Genomic DNA, 24,743 nt, shown 5'->3' with positions numbered 1-24,743 from the left:
GGCAAGCAAGGCCTGTACAAAAGGGACAAACTGCACTTGAACCAAGATGGAACCAGAGTGCTGGGGCTTAAAATCAAAAAGGTCACAGAGCAGCTTTTAAAATGACACTTGAGGAATGGCCGACAGGAGCTAGGCAGTATCCAGTTCGGTAAATGCTATCCTTTAAAGTATGAGGGTGTAAAGGATTCAGATAAAACAGAAGAGGACAGAGCAGAACCACATAAAGAGCAGACACAAGGCTGTGCTAGCTGGTCAAAGAGCCGAAAGAAAGATAGCATATACCAGGTAAGATTCAGCGTATAGGTGCTTATATACCAATGCCAGAAGCCTCCAAGATGGGAAGAAATAGCGACCAGATGAACCTTGATGGAGACATTGGCCAGGTTATTTTGCTTCAGAGATGCAAGGTAGAGCAAGACTTCACGGGAAGTGGCAGCGCGAGGTAGGAATCCACATTGCTGGGCATAAAGTCTGAACAATCTCCACTCAAGTGGATTTCTTCCAGTTGTTTAGGAGAATGTCCATCAGGAGTCTATCTTCCGTGTGGTCAAGTTCAGGGTTTTTAGGTCGGGATGGTGTAGCCTTCCATTTTCTTGCAGGAGAAGGTTTTCGTGTTGGGGCAGACGCCTGTGGCAACCCCTCAACAGTTTGAGTGTGTGTTGAAACCATGACTGCCGGGGCCACCATGGGGCAATCAAAATGCAGTTTTCAGATTCCTGAAGAATCTTCACTAGTACCCTGTTCAGCAATGGGTAAGGCGGAAAAATATATAGAAATTTTTGACCCTCTGGAGCAGTTGCCACTGCCTGCCTTCGAGCAGTACTGGGGGCACTTCATGAGTGTAGCGAACAGGTAGATTTCTGGCGTGCCCCAGGCCCGGAACAACAGATGGAGATATTGAAGGTTAACTTCCCATTCATGTTGGTACAGATGGAGTGAGGACCTGCTGAGATGGTCCGCCAAGACGTTGTCCACCCCTTTGATGTGGATTGCGACCAGGCCTATCTGTCTCGGTATGGCCCAGTTCCAGATCTGGAAGCTGGGCACACAGAGCGAGTGGGAGACCGTTCCTCCCTGGCAATTCAAGGTGCCGATGGATGTAGTATTGTCTAGATTGATTTGGACGTGTTTCCCTGTCTGGGATGGCTGAAAGGATTTGAGGGCCTGAAACACCGCCAGGAGTTCCAAGAAGTTGATGTGCATCTGGCGTTGGCTTTGAGACAATAAACCCTGAGCTTGCAGGGCCCCGCAATCCCCAGCCCCATAAGGACACATCCACTGTCAGTCATGCTGCTGGCTGGGGTACCTGGAAAGGTACCTTGGAAAGCAGGTTGGTTGGCTTTGTCCACCATTGTAGGGACACAAGGACTGGTGGTGGGACTGTCAGTAACATCTGTGCACAGTCCACATTTGGACAAAATGCGGAGAGAAACCAAAGTTGGAGGCGCCAAAGACGTAACTTGGCGAAGTGCATGGTGGAGTTGCATGATGCCATGTGCCCCAGCAGCTTTTGAACTTTGTGCGTTCTCTGTGTGGGTTGGTCCATGAATGATGCTACTAGCGCTTTGATGCGGAGGAAGCGCTCTTCAGGCAGGAATACCTTCTGCAGCTGTGCATCAAGGACTGCCCCTATGTAATCTATTCATGTGACTGGCTCCAACCTGGACTTCGACCAGTTGACTTGAATGCCCAGTTCTTCTAGTAAATTCAGGACTTCTGAGACCTGCAAAATTAACTCACTTCTTTGTCTGCTTGCCAAGAGCTAGTCATCCAGTTAGGGAAAGATGGTTACGCCTTGTGCCCGAAGGTGAGTGATGATGACAGCCATGCACTTGGTGAAAACATGGGGTGCTGTTGCCAATCCGAAGGGCAGGACATTTTATTGAAGATATGACGACTGTGAACCTCAGGTATTGTCTGTGGTTGGGTTAGATCCTGATGTGGAAGTATGCATCTCGGAGATCCAATGTTGCGTACCATTCCTCCCCATGGAGAAGAGGAAGGATGCCCAGCAGCATCACCATGCGAAACTTGCACACGTCCACATGACTGTTCAACCATCATAAGTCCATTATCGGTCTCAGTCCCTCATTTCACTTGGAAGTAGCAGGAGTAAAAACCCCACCTCTGATCTGTACACTGAACAGGCGATATTGCCCCATTCAAGAGAGTTTGAACTTTGTCCATCAGTAATGGGAATGCAGGTGTGTACTTGATCCTGTTGAACACTGGTAGGGTCTCAAACTCAATGGCATAGCCCATTTGGACTATGCGAAGGACCCACCAGTCTGATGTTATGTTTTGCCATGTGAAGGTGAAATGGCGCTTTGGAGTAAGTCCAAAGCTAAGATGGAGCTCTGCAGTAAGTTGTTCAAGACTCTTGAACAAGTGAATCTGGCCACTTGATCAAAGGTGGTGCTTGTTGGAGTCAGCCAGCTTAGTGCATTGAGCTTGAGAAGCCCTAGGCTTTTGGTTAAAAGGTTTTCTCCCGAAACACTGATAAGCTTTACCGGAGTCCCTCCTGTCAGTTTGTTTGTAACCTGAATATTGCTGTCGATTATATTGGCAGTATTTTGACATAAAGGATTGAGTTTGTGTTGAAAATATTTTCACAATTGATTTTGATTTTTAAGTTGATTCCATAGTGGCATCTGTTGTCTCGAAAATGGCCCTTCCCATCGAAGGGCAAGATCTCAACCCTCTCCCTCATGTAGGGTTAAAGTGCGGTTGACCTTAGCCAGGAATGCTTTCTCAGTGTTATAACCCCAGCCAAAGTTTGGGATTCCGTTTCTGCTAAGTGCTTATAGCATTGCCAACTGCTGGCATGTGAATAGTGTGACCTTGGCATATATGTCATTAAATTTAGCCAGGAACTCTTCAGGTGAAAGGTCAGACTGTTGCTCAAAAAGATCATCCCAAAGGGAGTGTGTGTACTTTGCAAAGCAAACAATATAACTGGTGATTTTTAAACCGGGTTCTCTACATCAAGGTCTTGTTTCTTCAGTTCCAATCCCAGAGCCAATGCTAATTTCCCTGCTAACTTGGCAAGGAGGCACTTTTTAACGTGGTGATTCTCTTCATATAGCAGGGGGGGAGTAACTGGCCCTATCTACCCCCAGCACAGTACTTGAGTAGCCGTCGGAACCATCAACAGTCGAGCCTTCCAAAGTTTGTAATCCTGGTAGTTGGAAGAGAGATCAGGGGAACGAAAGTATGTAACATCTCCTGCTGCTCCTTCAGTAAGTAAACCTTGTGAGGTTGCATAATCTCTGGCTGCCCTCCAGACGTGTGGGCTGGTAGGTTGTGGTGTCGAGAGTCAACTTGTGGTTGGTTGAAAAGGTTGAAAGGCTGGTGACACTGAAGCACCTCGGATCAGACTATTTGAGGCGGATCAGACTATTTGAGGAGGATGAAGGTGAGAACCGCCTCTCACGTATGGAACTGCGTCTAGGTACGAAAAAACCTAATTCGTCTAAAGGAATAGCATTCCTGGAGGGACCTGAATCAGGGGAGGAAGAGAAGGATGGTCTGGAAGGTCTCCTGAAAGGGGCGGAAGGCCAGGCTATTATTTCCCAAGGAACATGGTGTCCTCTTACGTGAAGAAGTGGAGACAGAAGTGAAGCGAGGGGCTGGTTGGGCGTTAGTGAGGGCTCGCTCTGAAGTGTCTTTAACCTCCTGATGTTTCTGGGCTGCAAATTGGTCAAAAGCCTGCCTCAGACTGTCCAGATTTTTGGTAATGAAATTTATCCTGCCAAGTATGGCTATCAGACTTTCTGCTGAGATAATGCAGATGTCGCTGAGTTGTTCAGAGATTGAATCAGATAAGGGGCAGGATGCATGGCTGGAAAGTGTTGGGCCATTTTCTCTCTGACCTGGGGAGCTACTAAGAGCAGCCCTACGGGGCAGCTTGGAAGCGTGTTGTTTAGTGGCCAGCTTGCATGGAGAAGCCTCTTTGTCTAAGGAGGGGGGACCTCCATGCACAAAGCCATAAATCTATTGTTGGTACTCGCAGCATACGCATCTCGCGCTGTTGCCTCTGATAAAGGGAGGAAGAAGTTGAGCTTGGTCTGTTTCTTATTTTCAGTGTGTTCTCCGCTGTCGTCTGCCAGATTTTTGCTGGCAGGGCTGTGTTGAGATCTTTTCTTCCCCCTGCGGGGAGGCAGGCCCTTGGGAAGCATGCCGGGGTTGTGTGGGGGAAGAAGCCAGGTCGGGGGTAGGGGCTCATGAATCAAGATGTTAAGGGCCATCTTGGCTCCACCCCTGGGTGGAAGGCCTGAGACGAAGAGTAGAGGGACCTGGGAGGACAGGAGGTTCAGGAACCCTCATGTCAGAAGGCAGAAGGGGAGACACTACTGTCATACATTGCCTGGTAATGAAGTCCTTTAGTCAGCTTGGCACATCCACAGGAATAGCAGATGCTTGTGGAACTTGTGTAATTTCAGGTGGCCCACCCGGCAGGGTTGGCACACATGGTGGCAATGATGGTACTGCTGGAACTGCGCCAGGATTATATTCAGGAATCGATGGCAGGATTGGGTCCTGCAATGGCAGCAGAATAGGGCCCCTCAAGCCATATTTCTTGCAGGATTGGGCCCACTGTAGGTGGGAGGATCGGACCCATAGGAGAGGTCATTGCTGCTGGTATTACCACGTCAGGAGCTAGCAAGCTAGACCCCTGATCCAGTATATTAGCCCCCAATATGGAGCCCTGTATAACCGGGCTTGTAAAGGCATTTAAAATGGCTGCCGTCCCCCGAGGGACCGGGGAAATGGCAGGAACTTCAGGTGGGAAGCAGTGCGGTTTATGCTGTCTGCAGGCAGCTTGAATAAGGTGGCGCTTGCTGAGCCACATCCCCGTTTTGCCCACTTTTTCTTTTTTGAAGGCTCTTCCCCCTTAAGGTGCTTTGATTTCTTTGCCAGCTTTTTGTGCAGCTTGTCGGAAGGTACAGGGATGGAACCTGAGAGGGAAGGAGAGATCGGGAGTCCAGGCTGCAGAGAGAGAGAGCAGAGCAGCGAGATCCTGGCGCCGCGGAAGATTCACATGGAATAATTCGGACCCCAGGGAGATCTTTTTAATGGGGTCTGGGCCCCTGGCTTCAGACAGTGGTCCCTTAGAGAGGGAACCAACCAAAACATCCCCCAACTGAGAAACTTCCATATAAGAGCCAAAGGAGGGGGTAGGGATCATGTCAAACAGAAACCAACACAAACAGTTAAAGGAAAATAAATGTTTTAAATAGCCCAATAAACTCAAAAAGGTATTTTTCTTTAAATAAATATAAACAGACTCCCTTCCCACCCTGGCACACAGAAAGAAAGGAAAGGAAGAAGAAGAAAATATTCCAGGAAAAAACTAGCTAGCCTGAGGTTCTACAAAACTGAGAACTCTGATCTGTCTACAGAGCAGACAGGACCGGAACTGGGGCTTAAGGGATAGCTGTATGATGTGTGACTAGCCTGACAAAGTTTTATTGGCCCTGTCTCGGAGCATGTGATGGATATTAACCCATCGCGAGGATGACCTCCCTATACATGGAAAAATTTAACCATGGCACCTAGACTAGGATATTCAGAGGTGGAGTTACTTAATAAAATATGTTTTTGTCCCAGGGAGCCTTATTTCTGTTATAAATATGTTACTTGTAAATTACCCTTCCCCTTCACAGTGTCTATCACCAAGTCCATTAATTTTGTCACATGTCCATTGTCTGGTTCATAGATCCAAAGTAAAATTGTCAACCAACTGACCTAGACCAGTTAATACTAGAAGACACATTCTGAACCAGATATTGTTTCCAAGTTCTCTTTTAAGGGAGCTCCACATGGAGTAAGTTACAGCAGTCTAATCTGGTCATCACTGAAGCAAGAGGTGCAGTTTGCAAACTAGATGAAACATGCACTATTGCTCACAGTCACATGAACAACAAAAATTATATTTATATATTGCCTTTCTGCCAAGGCATTCAAAGTGATTAACAATTTAAGAGTACTATATCAACAACAAAAAGCTTAAAAAGACAGATGAGCGTTGTCTTTGGCTATAAAGAAGTTAAAGTACAAGACAATTTTAGAAGTAATTAGCTACACTGGAGTTAGGCCACCTTGACCAGAACTGGGTAATATATAACCAAGGCTATTTGCATGACCCACAGTCTTGTTACAGTAGCCGTGAGCTTCTTTTTAAAAAGTATTTTTAGCTCAAAATTGCCAAGAGCATTAGCAATGTAACATAAATACTACTAAAGTACAGAAACAAAACAAAAAAACAAGTTCAAATTCATTATGTCTCCTCATTCAACATATTAAGGTCTTTCAAACATTGATACAATTTTCACATCTAAGATCATTACTATAATTTAACAAACTAAATTAGGTATACATGTTGCACATGATTGTTACCCCAAAATGGTTTAACTCATTTTATATTTCCATCATGATAATACAAGGCAGCATCTTCTTTTAAAGATTCTCATCATTTAATAGCTTAGTTGAAAAAAGCCCCCTTTAAAAAGCAGACAACAGCAAAAGAAACAGATGTGGTCTCAATTATTTCTTCACTAGGGGAACTACTGGGTTTTGAAACGGTGGCCCACATAATCCCATGAAAAGGCCTTGCATTTTAGGTCAACCCATCTAGAGTGGACCAAGTTTTATTATGAATGGTTAGTAGGTCTTGGGTTCGATACAAAGACCTCACAGCAACAGCAAAAGCAAAGCACCAATTTTCCTCCCCATCTTTAGCTTCCCCCAAAAGCTGCTCCGACAGGTCTTCTCTGACTGACCTTCTTGAGCCAGTTTTCAGTGGCGTCAGGGCTTGGCATACATACATGGTATGTTGAGAACTCATATTTCACTTATACAGTGAGATCTTTATATCAGTCCCCTTGTTTCTGTACAATGCTCTAGAGCAGGGTTTCTCAATGTGTGGGTCCCCAGATGTTATTGGACTTCAACTCCCATAATCCCCAGCCCCAGCGGCCTTTGGTTGGGAATTATGGGAGCTGAAGTCCAATTACATCTGGGGACCCACACGTTGAGAATGCAATCCTAGAGGATTGCAGCAAAGCAGTTATAGATTTTAACAAACACAAAGTCCTCTTTACACAAACTGCTAAATAAGCTGCAAGTGAAGTACTTCCCAAATTCCCTTTCTTTGACTGGGGCAGGGGGGAAAGGGCATAAGGTTGATTTTCTCTGCATATTTCAAACACTCAAAGAACAGATTTTTGATATTGTATCATCCACCGAAGTTTTCCAGGTGAAATGTTTTTACTTTATCAGCACTGAAAACAAATTTAATAATGAGAGGAACCCATCTGTTTAAATGATTCAGCCCTCAAGTACTAGAAGTATGGACATTTATATCCTGAGAAAGTTTATAAAATTTTATTCTGAAGAGAAAGTAAAACACAATCTGCAATTCACTGCAAGCTGTTAAGTATATTTTCTAAACTTTCCGGTCTAGTTATAGAAATTTGATTTATAGAACTGATCTACTCTATATTCTAGACTCTTGTATATTCTCATTGCCTCCCCACCATACAACCCACTTCCCAACAACTTTATGGTGAACAAATTTCAATTCAAGCTTGGAACATAGGGGGTGATACTACTGTAATCAATAAGAAAATACAATGGTACTAAATAATTACGCAATCCAACATGAAAGCTCCCTATTCTATTTCCATCCTGATCTTTCTTCAAAAATGAGACCACCACAGCTTCAGAAATACTGCTTCATGTGCTCTCAGACCAGTTTCTTCTTCTCCCACAAACATTAAGTTCCCACAGACTGATAATTTGCAGTTTCAAACATTTAAATGCTTAATTTCACATTCCAATTCATCCATCAAAATCAGACCTTCAAGAAGTCATATCAAAAACAATAACTTTATTTGCTGGCTGCTCACAAAAAAAACAACAATAATCATCACTACTATACTTACTAGAATAAAAGAAAGGCAGGTGCAGGTTAACTGGAACATATGCATCTAAGGTATTGGGGGGTGGGGCAAGACAGAAGCAGTGGTCCCTCTAATTTTTTTTCATCTCTGTGTGGAATGAGTTTTCTTCTGGGTGGCAGCATCAAGGCAGTGCGGGCGCACCTGCATTCAGAATGGGGCCTTCCTGATTCAACCTGAGCAGGATCTCAAACGAACTGAGTGGACATCCAAAAACTTGTGAGCACACGCACACCTTAGAGGGAACAGTGGACAGAAGGTGTCTTTAGGAAAAGCTAGGAACAGGTCCCAAGAAAGAGGTAATCCAAAATTAGAAAACAAGTCCCTACCAATCCACAAAGCTCTCTACCTAACAAACTACCCCACATCCTGACAGCTAAATGTTATACAGGATACCAAAACGCAGTTATCACTGAACAGCACACTGCTAAAGGGAAACATTTCTTTTCCAAATGTACATCCAGAGACTACACATAAAAACTTAAGTAAAGCCCTGCTGGATTAGGCCAAAGACCCATTCATTCTAGCATCCTGCCTCAAGCAGTGGCCAACCAGGCACATCTGGGAAACTTGCAAGCAAGGAAAAGAGAAAATCATCCCCTCCCATTGAAGTGTTCAGGGGGATCCCATCCTATACCAAGGCTAATAGTCAGACAGCCCCATTCTCCGTGAATTTGTTTTAATCACCTTTTTAAACCATCTAAATTGGTGGCCATCACACATCTGGTCGTAGAAAATTTTAGCATTCACACAGCGTGTAAAGAAGTACTTCCTTTTGTTTATCTTGAATCTCCCAGCACTTACCGTCAACGGATGATCCTGAGTTCTAATATTATTTATTATTTATTTGATTTCTATACCGCCCTTCCAAAAATGGCTCAGAGTGGTTTACACAGAGAAATAATGAATAAATAAGATGGATCCCTGTCCCCAAAGGGCTCACAGTCTAAAAAGAAACATAAGATAGACACCAGCAACACTCACTGGAGGTACTGTGCTGGGGGTGGATAGGGCCAGTTACTCTCCCCGTGCTAAATGAAGAGAATCACCACATTAAAAGGTGCCACTTTGCCAAGTTTGTTATGAGGGAGAAAAACTACTCTATGCACTCTGTACTGTACATAATTTTATATGCCTCTATCATATCCCCTTACCCTCCTTTTTCTAAACTAAAAAGGTTCAAAAGTTTTAATCTTTTCTCATGAAAGATGAAAAAGAATCAAAATGTACTGTATCCATTTTTGTAAACTCTAGTACCTTTTTCCAGGTTTGCCATGTTAGTTATGAAGAGCTGCGTGTACATGGCTTGCCTTTGAAGACCAAGTACCATCAAAATGCCATATGCCATTCACTCTAAGAACTCAACTCAAAACAGATTTTCTACCGTATACTCCAAATTGTGACCCTACATTCTGCTTATTTGGACCTGTAATTTCATCCTCCGCTCTAATATTGTCTCTCAAAGACATTCTGAAAGTTGCACTACCTTACAGGGAAAAATTGCATGCCATAAAGTTATTAACTGTACGCTTCCAATCATTTATGAGTCTTAGTTAAGAGTTAGGTGGGGCAACATTCTCAAATTACACTATTCATTCTCTAACAAATTCTATTCGTTACCCTATATATCAACCAACAGCAGCCTTGAGGACATAAATGGACTCGAGAATATTTACTCTCATAGTTTCACGGATGAAGGAAGCTTAAAAATCAGCCACACTTTCCAAAGTTCAAAGTAATTGACAATTGTAATAAGGTTCTCCTGTAGAATAGGTTACAGTTCTATTGCATACACTACTGAGTTTACTTCTGGAGGAAACATGCTCAGGTTTACACTGCAAGGCACCTCAATTAACCAGTAAAAGGCACACAGTTGAATGGGCACCAGAAGAGAAGATTAAGCTGACACTCTGGTTCCAGACACAAGAAATCTGCACATTTAATTTCAATTGTCTCCTGTAGCTCACATTTCCTGTTTTTCCAAAATGCATACATTCAATGAAAGCAAATCTGTCATTTACAAATGTGTAACCTGATCCCATTTATTGGAAAGTAATTCAGACTGGATGACATCCTACTGTTGCCTTTGCACAACAAGTGAAGTTGTGCGAACACAAGAAAATCTCTCCAAGCTGGGTGAATGGACAACAAAATGTTGTTCAATGTTAACAAATGTAAAGTGATCCATATCGGGGCAAAAAACCCCAACTTCACACATATGATGATGAGGTCTGACCTGATGGTGACTGAACAGGAGAGAGATCTTAGGGTCATAGTAGACAGCTTGTTGAAAGTGTCAACTCAGTGCATGGTAGCTGAGAAAAAGGCAAAATTCAAGCTAGAAATCATTAGGAAGGGGATTGAAGATAAAAATGTTAATATTATAATGCCCTCCTACAAACCTATGGGGTGGCCCAATGGTCCCTCTAATTTTTTCATCTCTGTGCGGAATGAGTTTTGTTCTGGACAGCAGTATCAAGGCCAATGTGTGCGCACCTGCATTCAGAATGGGGCCTTTCTGATTCAACCTGAGCAGGATTTAAAATGAACTGAGTGGTCATCCATAAACTTTTCAGCATGCGCACGTATGCATGCCTTTGAGGGAACAGTCATGTGGCCATATTTGGAGTACTGTATACAGTTTTGGTCACCACATCTTAAGGACATTGTAGAATTGGAAAAGGTGCAGAAGAGGCCAACCATGATGATCAAGGGCTGAGAAAACCTTCCTTGAGAGGTAAGGCTACAACACCTGGGGCTTTTTAGTTTAGAAAAAAAGACTGAGGAGCAGTGTTCCCTCTAACAGGGATTCCCAGATGTTAACTATAAATCCTAGAATCCCCCCACAAAAGCCACTGCAGCTGGGGATTCTGGGAGTTGTAGTCAACATCTGGGAATCCCTGTTAGAGGGAACACTGCTGAGGAGCAACATGATAGAGGTCTACAAAATTATACATGGTGTGGAGAGAGAGAATTTTTGCTCCCTCTCGCATAACACTAGAACCAAGGGTCATCCCATGAAACTGAAGGCCAGGAAATGTATGACCAAGAAAATGAAGTACTTTTTCACACAGTACATAATTAATCTTTGGAATTCTCTGCCATGGTATGTGGTGATGGCCACTAGCTTGGATGGCTTTAAAAAGGGCTTGGACAAATCCATGGAGGACAGGTCTATCAATGGCTACTAGTCTGAGAATTATAGGCCACCTCCATCTTCAGATGTCTCTAAATACCAGATGCAGGGGAACAACAGGAGAGAGGACAGGCCCTCACCTCTTGCCTATGGGCTTCTCAGAGGCATCCCCTGCTAACTGGGTATTTAAGAGAAGGTCTTATTTGCCATGAACACCACAGCCCATTGAGATCATCAGGAGAGGTTCATCTGCAGTTGCCACTGGCTCATCTGGTGGCTATTCAGGGACAGGCCTTCTCCACTTCTGCCTTGAGGCTTTGGAATGCACTCCCTGTTGGAAAGAAGAGCCTCCCAATCTCTGACAACTTTTTAGAAGTCCTTAAAGATGCAAGCTTTTAATTAAATACTGTTTTAATAGTTTTTAATGTATTTTTTAAATTTTAAATTGTAACTTTTTCTGTTGTAATTTGTATTGTTTTATTGTAAACCACCCGGAGACCTAAGTTTTGGGCAGTATATAAATATGTTGAATAAATAAATAAATGAAACTGAGCAAAGAAGAACCTTTTTAAGTGGTGTTTCTCTTTTATTTAGCAAGGGGAGAGCAACTGACCCTATCCATTCCCAGTACAGCAACCTTTTAGTGCTTGTTGCTTGTTTATCTTGTGATTTTTAGATTGTGAGCAAGGATGTGCACAAACCTGTTCAGAGGCCCTTTTACGGGCCTCCAAACAGGTTGGAACACTGGGAGGTTCAAAGGTCAGACTTTAAGGGGCAGGGGAGCATGCACCCTGCCAGCATGCCATTATACAAGGCTCCTTCAGGGTGCCAGCAAACCTCCCCGCCACCCTGTCCCCTTTGGCCAGAAGTAACTGGCGCATGTGGCATGCTGCTGCCCCGAAGAAGCCTTGAATAATGGAGCACCGGCGGGGAGGAGCGGAGGAAGGGGTAAGTGCACTCTCCCTCATCTTCAAATCACCCCTGCCAGGTTCCATGCACATCCCTAATTGTGAGCCCTTTGGTGATAGGGAGCCGTTTTATTCATTTATTTCTATCTATGTAAACTTTAGTGAACTTCTGTTGAGAAGCAATATAGAAATATTCATCATATTCTTATCTGGTGGGCCACTGTGGGAAATAGGATGCTGAAATAGGCCTTGGGCCTGATCCAGAAGGGCTGTTCTTATGTAAATCACTTAAGTGCACAAAGGCACAAGGATCTTTGAAGTTCTTTTTAAAATATGAGGCATGTCATAGGTTGTGCTCACACAAATACGCTTGTGCAAGTCCAACACTGACCTCGAATGCAAGTTCCAGACTTGGCGCAAAGTAGTTAGCGCAGCACCTGGTGCTAGCGCAACATCAGGATGTCAGCCACTGAATTCAAAGAGGTTTACTCCCAAGTAATCATGCACAGACTGCACACAGCCTAATCCTAACCATATTCCCTCTTAAGTAAATTAGAGCTGGGCTGTTAGAATGATGTTTTTAAACAATCTGAATCAGGGTTTTTAAGTTGTTACAATTATACTGGCACAGTAGTTAAGATGAAGAATTGCTTTTACATTCTGCCATTATACAGCTCTGGACATTCTACTTGTCATAAAATCAAGTGTCTACCCAAGGCATCTGAACATTTGCAGAAATCAGCTAGGTGACGAGTGACACCACCCCTCCAAACCTGGTACAGATCTAATGCAAAATAGCAGAGAGGCAGCTGTTTAAAGATTTACGCTTACACTTTAGAATACAACTGTTGGCGACATTTTTTTTTTTTTGCCATCAGATAACATATCTTCACTGCAGCAAAATCCTGTGTTTTGGAAAAAATCCACCCAGTATTTCCCAAGTTATTAGTCTCTGATCTTCATAGCAGAGTAAAATCAGCTAAAGGCATAGAGCAGCAATGTTGCCCACCGAAGATTTTGAAGCCAGCTATGAGAAGGGCAAGTTCTGGATGGCAACTTCCTGGTTCTGAATGAATCTCCTTGGTAAAGAGAGCCAAGAACCCTGCCACTTATATAGTTCCCTTTCCTCTCCTATTCCTTTTATGGGCTTTTATTTGCTCCTTCTGCTGAGGTAGTGGCAAGGGGCCATACAAGGGCACACAAGATGGAAAGATGTCTTGTGACTGAATGCAAGGCAACAAGGTGGCAAACGGACTTATGAGGGAACACAAAGCAGCATCAAGATGGTGGTGGGCCTTGTGAGCTCATGAGAGACAGTGAAGAGGTGGTGAAATTACCTGTGGAGTCATGCAAAGCAGCAGTGGAGTGGCAAATGGACTTACGAGGGAACACGGGGTGGTGGTGAGGTAGCAGGGAGCCTTGTAAGGGCACACAAAGTGGTGGCAGACTGCTTTTAAACATGCAGATGCTGCTCCCCATGAACAACTAGAATTCTGCCTTTGAATTTTAATGTATACATCATAGGCTCCACTTAACCAGCATGGTTAAGAGCCACTGTTAACACTTCTCTTTCCCACAGTGCCCAATCAGAATTTTTTTTTTTTTAATGTCTGGAAGTTAAGCTGCAAAGGCCTTGTACAGTCTAATATATGATGCTAGCTTTACAAAGGACACCTCGTGCAACTGGCTTGGTCTTTCAGCTGGACATTGAGCTGGGGAAGGAGGCATCCAGGAAGAAATTCAATGGGGCAGATATCCCAATCACTTCCTAGAGATGCTCTGATGAATTTGCACGTAATGCCATCTCTGCAAGGCACTCTACAAAGTCTTTACAGCTTACATAGCGTGCAAGTCAAGATAGGCACCATAATTTGTCATTTCCATGATTTTTAGAGCACGAGTGAAAGCTTAAAGCTTCTTAACTCCCAAACTAAAGTGTAGTGGTTAGAGTGCTAGACTACAACCGCGGAGACCAGAGTTCAAATCCCCATTCAGCAATACTACTTGCTGGGTGACTCTGGGCCAGTTACTTCTCTCTTGGCCTAACCTACTTCACAGGGGTGTTGTGAGGAGAAACAAGTATGTCGTACACCACTCTGGACTCCTTGGAGAAAGAGTGGGATATAAAATGAAAACAACAACCCCCAGTGAGGCACTACCTTGGCGTGGTTGTGGGGCTTGCGTGCTCTGAGGAAGGTGAAAGCTATGCCAGAGATCCAACCATACTGGACAGGTCTCACCAGAGGAGCCAGACAAAGAGTGCCTCTCCCATCAATAATATGGTGAGACGTAACTTTAATAAATCTATACCGGATCGGTAGTCGCCCAGGTCAACAAGGACCATGCCAGGTGCTGGAGTCCCTGGACATCTGGTGGCAAGTGGGCAACACGACTCGGGATCTTCAGTTGAGTAACCAGGGCTGGAGACTGCAAGGTTACTGGAAGAAACGTCGCTTAACTGGAAAAAATATACGAAAAATGCCAACAAGGAAATAATGATCTGCTATTACAAGTCTAGTCCAACTAGAAGAGGTTATTTAAAAAGAATGTACCAAATCTGGAAAGAGAAGCATCCAGATACAGAAATAACAGAACAAAGGCTAGCCAACCAGAGAAGATTCATAATAAGAAATAAACTATTCACAGAAGTTGAGCTGGAAGAACTGCAAAGAGCAACACAGGCTCAAGATATGGGAGAAGCATTATCACCAACTGAAGCAGTTGCTCAGGCGCAGGTGGAGGTGGTGTTGGAAATCGAGGATGCCACTGTTGCTGAACTGTTTCAAAATCAAAACCAGGCAACCTCCCCTTTGCCTTCACCTCAAAAACCCAAATGCTGTTTAACAGAAAAGCAACAAGAACTAAAGCAAAAAATAACTGAGCACATGAACCAAATGACCACCAGGGTTCGACTTCCAGAGCTAAAAACAGTTGCCAAAAAACAACTTGCTCAGGCATTAAAAGATGTCAATGCTGCACTTGCAGAAATAACAACCAAGAATTTGCAAGAAACAAACCAACTAATGTACAGTGCAGCAACAGCAACAACACAAGAGCTGGGATATAAGATCAGTGGACCTGTAAAAAAAGAAAGTAGTACATCACCTAAATGGAAGATTAGATTAGAAAATAAAATCTCCAGGCTTAGATCAGATGCTAGTAAATTGAAAGATATGAAAGACAAGAAGCTGAAGAATGAAAACACCAAACAGTATCTGATCCATAAATACCACCTAGATTCAAAGAAAATTAGAGAAGTCCTGGAAATAATAAAGCAGCAAGTAGCAGTGTCAAAGAAGATTAGCAGATATGAAGCCAGAATTAAACACAGGCAGAATCTCCAATTCCAGTCAAATCAGAGATGTTTCTACCAAAGCATAGAAGGAGAAACTGCAAGAAACAGTGCAATTCTGGTGGGAATTATGGGACAATCCATTAGATTATAATAAAAAAGCAGGCTGGATGAAAAAGGTCAAAAAATGTAACCAACAAATGCAAGATCTAATAATAACACCAGAATTAATAAGTGAAAGAGCAAAGAAAATTAAAAATTGGACTGTGCCAGGCAACGATGAACTGCGTGGCTTTTGGCTTAAACACCTAACAAGCCTTCATAAACAACTATCAAAACAGTTCAATCACATTTTGCAAGGAGGTGATATTGAACAATGGCTAACAACTGGGAAAACCCATCTCATAATGAAAGACCCAGCAAAAAATGCAGTTCCAAGTAATTATAGACCAATAACCTGCCTGCCAACCATGTTCAAATTATTAACTGGAATAATAGCAGATGAAATCATGCAACACTTATTAACTAACAAACAGCTTCCAGCTGAACAGAAAGGAAATGGCCCAAACACCAGAGGCACAAAAGACCAGCTGCTGATTGACAAAATGATTTTAGAAAATTGCAAGAGAAGAAAAACAAATCTAAGTGTTGCATGGATTGACTACAAGAAAGCCTTTGACTCATTGCCTCACACATGGTTACTAAAATGTTTAGAAACAACTGGTGCAAGCAAAAACATTCAGATATTTATTTAAAAAGCAATAAGCATGCCGAGTACACAGTTAACAATCAATGGTGAGACACTTGGACAGGTTAGCATTAGAAGAGGTATTTTCCAAGGGGACTCACTATCCCCTCTGTTGTTTGTAACTGCCATGACTCCACTTTCACAAATACTAAACAAAACAGGCCTCAGATACCAAACATCTAAAACATCAAGTAAAATCAACCATCTGCTGTACATGGACGATCTGAAGTTGTATGGAAAGTCCCAATCAGAAATCGAATCACTGCTAAATACTGTCCGTATATTCAGTAGCAATATAACAATGGAGTTTGGACTAGACAAGTTTTTATTTATTTATTTTTACATTTCTATACCGCCTTTCGTTAAAAGAAAACCCCAAGGCGGTTTACAAAAATTAAAACATACAATAAAAAGCAATAAAAACATCAAGCTAAAAACATATAAAACAGGGATAAAAACAATACAACAGATAAAAACACACAGAAGCAGCAGTAAAAACGATTATGTAACAGCCTGGGTAAAAAGCCAGGTCTTTAAAAGCTTTCTAAAAGCCGTGATGGAGTCTGAGGAACGAATGGCCACTGGGAGAGCATTCCAGAGTCTAGGAGCAGCAACAGAGAAGGCCCTGTCCCGAGTGCACAACAGCCGGGCCTCCCTCATTGTCGGCACCCGGAGCAGGGCCCCCTCAGATGTCCTCGTCAAGCGGGCAGCAACCCTTGGGAGCAGGCGGTCCCTCAAATACCCTGGGCCCAAACCGTTAAGGGCTTTAAAGGTCAAAACCAGCACCTTGAATTGGACCCGGAAACGAACTGGCAGCCAGTGCAGCTCTTTCAAAATGGGGGTGATATGGTCCCAACGGGCAGCTCTGGATAAAACCCTCGCTGCCGTGTTTTGCACTAGCTGCAGTTTCCGGATATTCTTCAAGAGCAGCCCCACGTAGAGCGCATTGCAGTAATCCAGCCGCGACGTGACTAAGGCGTGGGTAACCGTGGCCAGATCTGCCTTCTCGAGAAAGGGACGCAGCTGGCGCACCAGCCGAAGCCGTGCAAAGGCACCCCTGGCCACCGCCTCCACCTGAGCTTCCAAAAGCAGAGCCGGGTCCAGTAGTACCCCCAAGCTGCGTACTTGCTCCTTCAAGGGGAGTGCAACCCCATCCAGAACCGGTAAAATCTCCTCATCCCGATTGGCTATCCTACTGACCAACAGTACCTCCGTCTTATCCGGATTCAATTTCAGTTTGTTAGCCCACATCCACCCCATCACGGCCTCCAGCCCCCGATTCAGGACATCCATCGCCTCCCTAGGATCAGATGACAAGGAGAGATAGAGCTGAGTGTCATCCACATATTGCTGACAACTCAGTCCGTCCCCGGATGACCTCTCCCAGTGGCTTCATGTAAATGTGAAACAGCATGGGGGACAAGACCGAACCCTGCGGGACCCCACAAGACAACGGCCATGGAGCCGAGCAGTAGTCCCACAGCACCACCTTCTGGACCCTCCCCCCAAGAAAGGACCAGAACCACTGCAACGCAGTGCCTCCGACCCCCATACTCAAGAGGCGGCCCAGAAGGATACCATGGTCTACGGTATCGAACGCCGCCGAGAGATCCAGCAGAACCAACAGGGACGCACTCCCCCTGTCTAGTTCCCGGCGTAGGTCATCCACTAGAGCGACCAAGGCAGTCTCAGTCCCATACCCGGGGCGGAAGCCAGATTGAAAAGGGTCCAGATAATCCGTATCATCCAAGACCCTCTGCAGCTGGGACACCACCACACGCTCCATCACCTTGCCCAAAAAGGGAAGGTTAGACACAGGTCTATAGTTATCCAGGTTGGAGGAATCAAGGGAGGGCTTTTTTAATAGTGGTCTTACCACCGCCTCCTTGAGGCACGATGGCATCCTGCCCTCCCTTAATGAAGCTTTAACTATCACCTCCAGCCATCTGCCCGTCCCCTCCCTGGCAGATTTTATAAGCCATGAAGGGCAAGGGTCAAGAGCGCAAGAAGTCGCCCGCACACTGCCCGGGATCTTGTCCACATCCTCAGGCCGCACCAACTGAAAAGAATCCAACACAGCGGGACCAGATGGTACCAGAGGCACGTCTGCCGGAACTGCCAAAACTCTGGAGTCCAGGTCAGCACGGATGCGAGTGACTTTATCTGCAAAGCGACAGGCAAACCAATCACAAAGAGCTGTAGATGACTCCTCCCCCATTGTCTGGGGGGGATCTGTGGAGCAATGTTTTTACCATACGAAACAGCTCTGTTTGTCTGCACTGAGCAGACGCAATGAAGGCGGAGAAAAAGCATTTCTTCGCCGCCCCCACCACCACGGCATAGTCCCTAAAATGGGCTCTAGCCCGTGTTCGGTCAGATTCGTGACGATTCTTCCTCCAGCATCGTTCTAGCTGTCGTCCGAGTTGCTTCATCACCCTAAGCTCCGAGGAAAACCAAGGAGCAGATCGGGCTCCACCAAGCTGGAGAGGGAGTTTAGGAGCAACCGTGTCAACAGCCCGGGCCATCTCTCCATTCCAGAGGTCAACCAGGGCCTCAACAGGGTCACCAGCTCTGGACACTGGAAACTCCCCGAGGGCCATCTGGAATCCAAGCGGATCCATAAGCCTCCAGGGGCGGACCATCCTAATCGGCCCACCACCCCTGCAGAGGGCAGACGGAGCAGTCAAACTAAACCCCACCAGATGATGATCTGTCCATGACAAAGGAGTGATCTTAAATTCCCCCACCTCCAGATCATTTATTTCCTGGTCTGCAAAAACCAGATCCAGAGTGTGTCCCGCCATGTGGGTAGGGCCCGATACCAATTGAGACAGGCCCATGGTTGCCATGGAGGCCATGAAATCCTGAGCCACACCCACTAGGGGGGCCTCAGCGTGGACATTGAAATCCCCCAAAACAATAAGCCTGGGGGAACCCAAAGCCACCTCCAAGACCACCCCCGCCAGCTCAGGTAGGGAAACTGAAGTGCAGCGGGGTGGTCGGTACACAGCAGAATCCCCAGCCTATCTCGGATACCCACCCTCAAGGACAAACACTCGAAATTCTGAGATTGCCTGACCGGGCACCTGGAAACGGGAAGAGTCTCTCGAAAGATGATTGCAATGCCTCCTCCCCGACCCTCAAGGCAGGGCTGTTGCACGATCTGGAAACCTGGAGGAAAGAACTGAGAAAGACCAACCCCGCCCAGCGCATCCAACCAGGTCTCCGTCACACATACCAGGTCAGCACGCTCATCCACAATCAAATCGTGGATGAGAGATGTTTTTGCGTTAACTGACCTGGCATTCAGCAGCAGCACCCTAATCCTTGAAGGAGTGTTCTCAGAGCTCCCTAGGGTCAGAGGGTTGGGAGAAGGGCCGGAAAAAGGAACAGGCCTCAATTGCCTGGACCGATTTCCCCTGTAACAGCCTGCCAAACTCCCACCGCCATACCTCCCTCTGCCCGCTACCTGTGATATTGCCGCCCCCGCATTATTAATGCAGCACAAGTGTGCTGCATTAATAATGAACAGAGGGAAAATAACAAAAAGAGAAGGAATAGAACTGCCCAATGGAAACAACATCAAGAACCTGGAAGTGAAAGAACATTACAAATACTTGGGCATTCTCCAGGCTGATAACATTGCACACACTGAAGTTAAAAGAAAAATTGGAAGTGAATACATCAGGAGAGTTAGAAAAAGCCTCAAGTCCAAACTCAATGGCGGGAACACCATACATGCCATAAACACCTGGGCTATACCTGTTATCAGATACACTGCAGGAATAATAGACTGGACCCAGGCAGAGCTAGAGACGCTAGATCGTAAGACCAGGAAAATCATGACCATCAATCATGCTCTGCACCCCCGCAGTGATGTAGATAGGCTATACCTCCCTCGCAGCTCAGGTGGAAGAGGAATGCTGCAAGTCCATCAAACAGTAGAGGAGAAAAGAGGCCTTGAAGAATATATCAAGGACAGTGAAGAAGATGCACTTAAAATGGCCAATAATAAGAAACTATTCAACACCAATGGAAGAAAGCAGGCCTACAAGAAAGAACAAGTCAAGAACCGAGCAGAAAAATGGAGAAATAAGCCCCTGCATGGTCAATATTTGCACAATATAAGTGGAAAATCAGACATCACCAAGACCTGGCAATGACTTAAGAATGGCAACTTGAAGAAAGAAACAGAGGGTTTAATACTGGCTGCACAAGAACAGGCACTAAGAACAAATGCAATAAGAGCAAAAGTAGAAAAGTCAACAACGAACAGCAAGTGCTGCCTTTGTAAAGAAGCAGATGAAACAGTGGACCACCTAATCAGCTGTTGTAAAAAGATCACACAGACTGACTACAAACAAAGGCATGACAAGATGATACACTGGAACATCTGCAAAAAATACAAGCTAACTGTAGCCAAAGGTTGGTGAGACCATAAAATTGAAAAAGTTGTTGAAAATGAAGATGTAAAAATATTATGGGACTTCCGACTACAAACAGACAAACATCTGCCACACAAAACACCAGAAATAACTGTAGTCGAGAAGAAAGTAAAACAAGTTAAAATAATCGACATAGCAATACCAGGGGATAGCAGAATAGAAGAAAAAGAAATAGAAAAAATCACCAAATACAAAGATCTACAAATTGAAAGGCTGTGGCAGAAAAAGACCAAAATAATCCCAGTGGTAATTGGCGCCCTGGGTGCAGTTCCAAAAGACCTTGAAGAGCACCTCAACACCATAGGGGTACAGAAATCACCATCAGCCAATTACAAAAAGCAGCTTTACTGGGAACAGCCTATATTCTGCGACGAGATCTATAACAACTGACAATAAAATTCAGCCATCCCAGGTCCTTGGGAAGGACTCGATGTCTGGATAAAACACACCAGTCTAACACCTGTCTGTGTAAACAAGAAATAATAATAAATAATAATAATAGCAGCATGTCTTGTGTACTAATATAGTTCAATGAACCAGCTGACAAATAACTGTTTTTGTTTCTGGCTGGTGAACCGAACCCACATTTCCTGACCCCTATGACCATCACTAGTATAGCCTCACAACTAAATCAATGAAAGTTACTAGCTCACAGATGTTTTAACTAATATGCTTCCCCTCGTATACCTATAGCCTCCTAATGGTGTAATGGGGAAATGACCGGACTAGCAAACCAGAGGTTGCCAGTTCGAATCTGCACTGGTATGTTCCCCAGACTATGGGAAACACCTATATCGGGCAGCAGCAATACAGGAAGATACTGAAAGTCATCACTTCATACTGCACGGGAGATGGCAATGGTAAAACCCTCCTGTATTCTACCAAAGCCAACCACAGGGGTCTGTGGTAGTCAGGAGTTGACACCGACTCAATGGCACACTTTACCTTTACCATATACCTATGTCAATTTGTGGTGCTATCAATTGGGGTGGGAGGTGGAATAAGAAGCCAACCCTTCCCCAGTTTATAGAACCTTTCCTGACAAGTTTGTTTGGAAACTTATTCACCACGAATAACCAGCCAAGCGGATGTTTACAAGTTCGCACTATACAAAAATTCAAGAAGGCCTTTTAGATTCAACATATAAAGTACTACCTCTTACTTACATTGACAACAACTTTATGTATTGGCTGCCCCCCATAACAATTGTTCTCTGGGCAGTTCACAAAATCCAATGGGCTAGCAGAGTGTTTCTGAAGTGTGTATCAGGTGTCTCATGGAAGTGAAAAGTTTTGCAGAGCACCATGATAATCTCTGACTCTTTGCATTGTGGACATCCACTGGAGAAAAACGAACAAGTAAATAAGTACACCACTCTACTCCTACTGCTTTTGATGACTGGTTGCATAGAGGGCCACTAGACAAGTCTACTTTTTATGGTCTTTTTCCTTCCCTCAAATCACATGATTAAGTTCAATAAATTTAGTGGGAGTTTAGATTTCAGCAGTGCTTCCTCATGACTTAACCTGGATGCTACTCTATAAATCTAACTTCATTCTGGACCCAGGGAATATAGACCGTGAACAGAGTAGCCGGTCTTTGTTTTGTCTTGCTTACATTAGGGGACGCCCAAGGCAGCTGTATTCTCCACTTAGAGGGGATCACTGTAACAAGGTTTCAGTACTGGTTTCAATCCTGCACATACTATATAAAGTAAATATACATGTAGTCCATAGAAGGTCTACTCCACTTAAGTCAGGAGAACACCTAAATACTGTAGTTTAGACATTCAGAAATATAGCTTACACAAGCAGAACAGAGTTTTGCTTTTTCGTTACCTAGGGGCACGCTACTCTGCCAAAAAAAAAGTTCTCTGCCTTCCTTCCCCAATGCACAATTACTAATATAGGTTTTCAAATATCAGAAAATAATCCTAGATAACCAGCACCTTAGATATACTTCCTTCCCTCAAATGTTGTTTACCAGAGAAAACCCCTTAATTTGTTCTCCTCTATAGATTAGCATTTTGTATAGTTTACCATCACAACGCAGTCAAATAGGCTGAAATCAGACATGTCTAGACATGTTCTTCCACTCCCCTATTCCCGTTCACCCTCTTTTAGTCATGGCATTTGTTTTATATCATTTGACTGCTGCAGACAGCTCCCCAAAATGCTATTTGATAAACATTCGTCCTCAGTTGTGTAGAACGATACAACGGGAGTTATTCAAAGCAGCAGAGCCAGTCAGAGGATCTGCAAGAAACAAAACAATATGAAACGTGACACCTCGACCACCACCACGTCTCCCGCTAACGGGCAGAGCCAGAAGGAAACGCAGGTTACGTGCCAAGAGTTCGCTTCGCCGCGTGGTGAGCTCACGGGCCGGCGGCGGCAGCAGGAGCAGCGCTATTGCCTGGCAGCAGGAGGAACGCGGTGGGGATTCGACCTCTCCTCCGGTATACAAGGGAGGCTGCTCCCAGGGCCAGCCCTCCGGGCTAGGCGATACATTTCCGCTACCAGCCTCCCTATTGGCACCTGGGCGACTCATTTCTCGCCCTACCTTCAAAGACCCCCAGACAAGCGAGGTCTCCTGCTGGGGTTTCCTTCACCCGCGCCGAGTTTTTATCGCCGACCGCTTCCTCACCTTTACAGACAGGGGAACTGGGGCTCTTCCTCTCCGGCGAGGCCCTGCTTTGCTCCGGGGACCGTCGCCTTTGGCGATGCCGGATCCTTCCCCCCGAGGAAGAGGTAGCGGCGGCACAGGCGCTGCTTTCAGGCACAGGCGGCGAAACCGGGGAAGAGCAAGGCGACGGGGTCGAGGCCGGCAACGGCGGGGGTGGCGTGGGCAGCTGGTGCAACCGAGGGGGGCTCCCCCGCGCTCCTCCTCCCCCACCAGTGCGCGTGGGGCTGCCGCGCGTGGAAGACGATGACGACAGGGGGGTGGCGGCCGTGCAGCAGGCGCCGCCACCCACTCCCACTGGCGTCTGCGTGGCTACGGCAGGGCTGCTGCCGCTGTTGTTGCTGTTGCTGCCACCGCGCGCGGCGCCGCCGCCGTTACCAAGCGTTGGGCGCGTGGGGCTGGCGGTGCGCGAGGAGGAGCAAGAAGACGGCGGCGGCGGGGGAGGCGGCGGTAGTGCCGCCGCTGCCGCTGCGCGTGGAATGCCCCCGGCGGCGGCGGCGGCGTTGCTCCTCGTGGGGCTGCCATGCTGCTTGAGCTGGAAAGGTACCGTGGCCCGCATGGGCTGTAGGCGACTGTTGCTGCTCGCTGCTCCTCCGGCCGCCGCCGCCGCGGTCGCAGCCACAGCCGCGGCTCCCCCTCCCCCCAGGGAGGTGGCTGGGGTTGGGGAGCCGTTGCGCCTCACGCGCGAGTGCGAAGACATTCTCTTCGTGTCCGACAACGGGTGCCCCAACGGGGCAAAATTAAGGTTAAAAAACAACAATAAAATAGAACCCGCTCGTCTCCTCAGCAATCCGTCCTCGAAGAACACGGCGAGCGCTCGTGAGGCTTCTCCAGCCGCCTCATCAACAATAGTGGCCGCACCGGCCTCTCCCATTGGAGGCGCATCATCTCCGTTCCTGCCGCTACAGCGCCGGGATTGGCTGAGGGGCGCGGCCTAGGGGGTAAAGGCGGGGGAGAGGCTTAAAGAGACAGTGGGGTTTGGTGTGCTGCTCCTCCTTGGGAAGGAAATGGGCAAACTGGGTGACTGCACGGGAGATCGTTCCACACATATTCCAGACACCCGTGTCATCTGTGGTCATGCCCTATGACGGTGTCACCCATCCGTGGGCGGAAGAAATCAGGTAGTCAGGCTGCAACGCTCAGGCCACCGCCATCTCGGGAGGGAGGGAGGGAGGGATTCCCGCCCTGGGTACACAACTTTGAAATCCTGTCCAGTAGTAACTATGTAAGAATAGATTAGAAGCCCTTCTACAGGCCATTTCAGCCTCTGCGTCAGCTTTAAGGAGGGGCCTATTCACGCCTTCTCTTCTAGCGTGCCACCTGAACACCCAGGGGAGTAGTCGAGTTGCGAGGCTGCACGCGTGCCTGTCTTCCCACAGACTACTGGCGCTTACTGATATTATAACCCGCCTATTTATCATATCGGCAACCCAAGGGGCACCTAGGCAATTTTGGAGCTTGGACCCAGAGGCTTTTGGAGCCCCACCTCCACCGTTGTCGCACAATAATCTATCTGCATTGCACTATTTCTTACACCAGAACATGTTTAGGGAAAGCTGGAAACTTTTGTT

The 24,743-nt window shown here is 45.9% G+C and overlaps 1 protein-coding gene across 5 annotated transcripts in view; it reads right to left on the bottom strand.

Annotated features, from left to right (window-relative positions):
- FAM117B (family with sequence similarity 117 member B) overlaps nucleotides 1-24,063 on the bottom strand; it is a 64,375-nt gene extending 40,312 nt beyond the window's left edge. For 2 of the 5 annotated variants that reach the window (XR_008312589.1, XM_053280661.1), the window contains exon 1: nucleotides 23,053-24,063. Coding sequence is in view for 4 of the 5 variants with exons in the window: in XM_053280661.1 (XP_053136636.1) it covers nucleotides 23,053-24,046 (994 nt within the window). In the remaining variant the exon portion in view is untranslated. The remainder of the gene's footprint in view (nucleotides 1-23,052) is intronic. The other 3 variants (XM_053280675.1, XM_053280684.1, XM_053280689.1) reach the window with 3 other exon arrangements.
- Between the last annotated feature and the right edge of the window lie 680 nt (nucleotides 24,064-24,743).

The sequence above is a fragment of the Hemicordylus capensis genome, chromosome 1, assembly GCF_027244095.1.
Source record: "Hemicordylus capensis ecotype Gifberg chromosome 1, rHemCap1.1.pri, whole genome shotgun sequence".
In the NCBI taxonomy this organism is placed as follows: Eukaryota; Metazoa; Chordata; class Lepidosauria; order Squamata; family Cordylidae; genus Hemicordylus; species Hemicordylus capensis.
The sequence above is the reverse complement of the archived record's forward strand: the minus strand, read 5'-3'. Positions and strand labels throughout refer to the sequence as shown.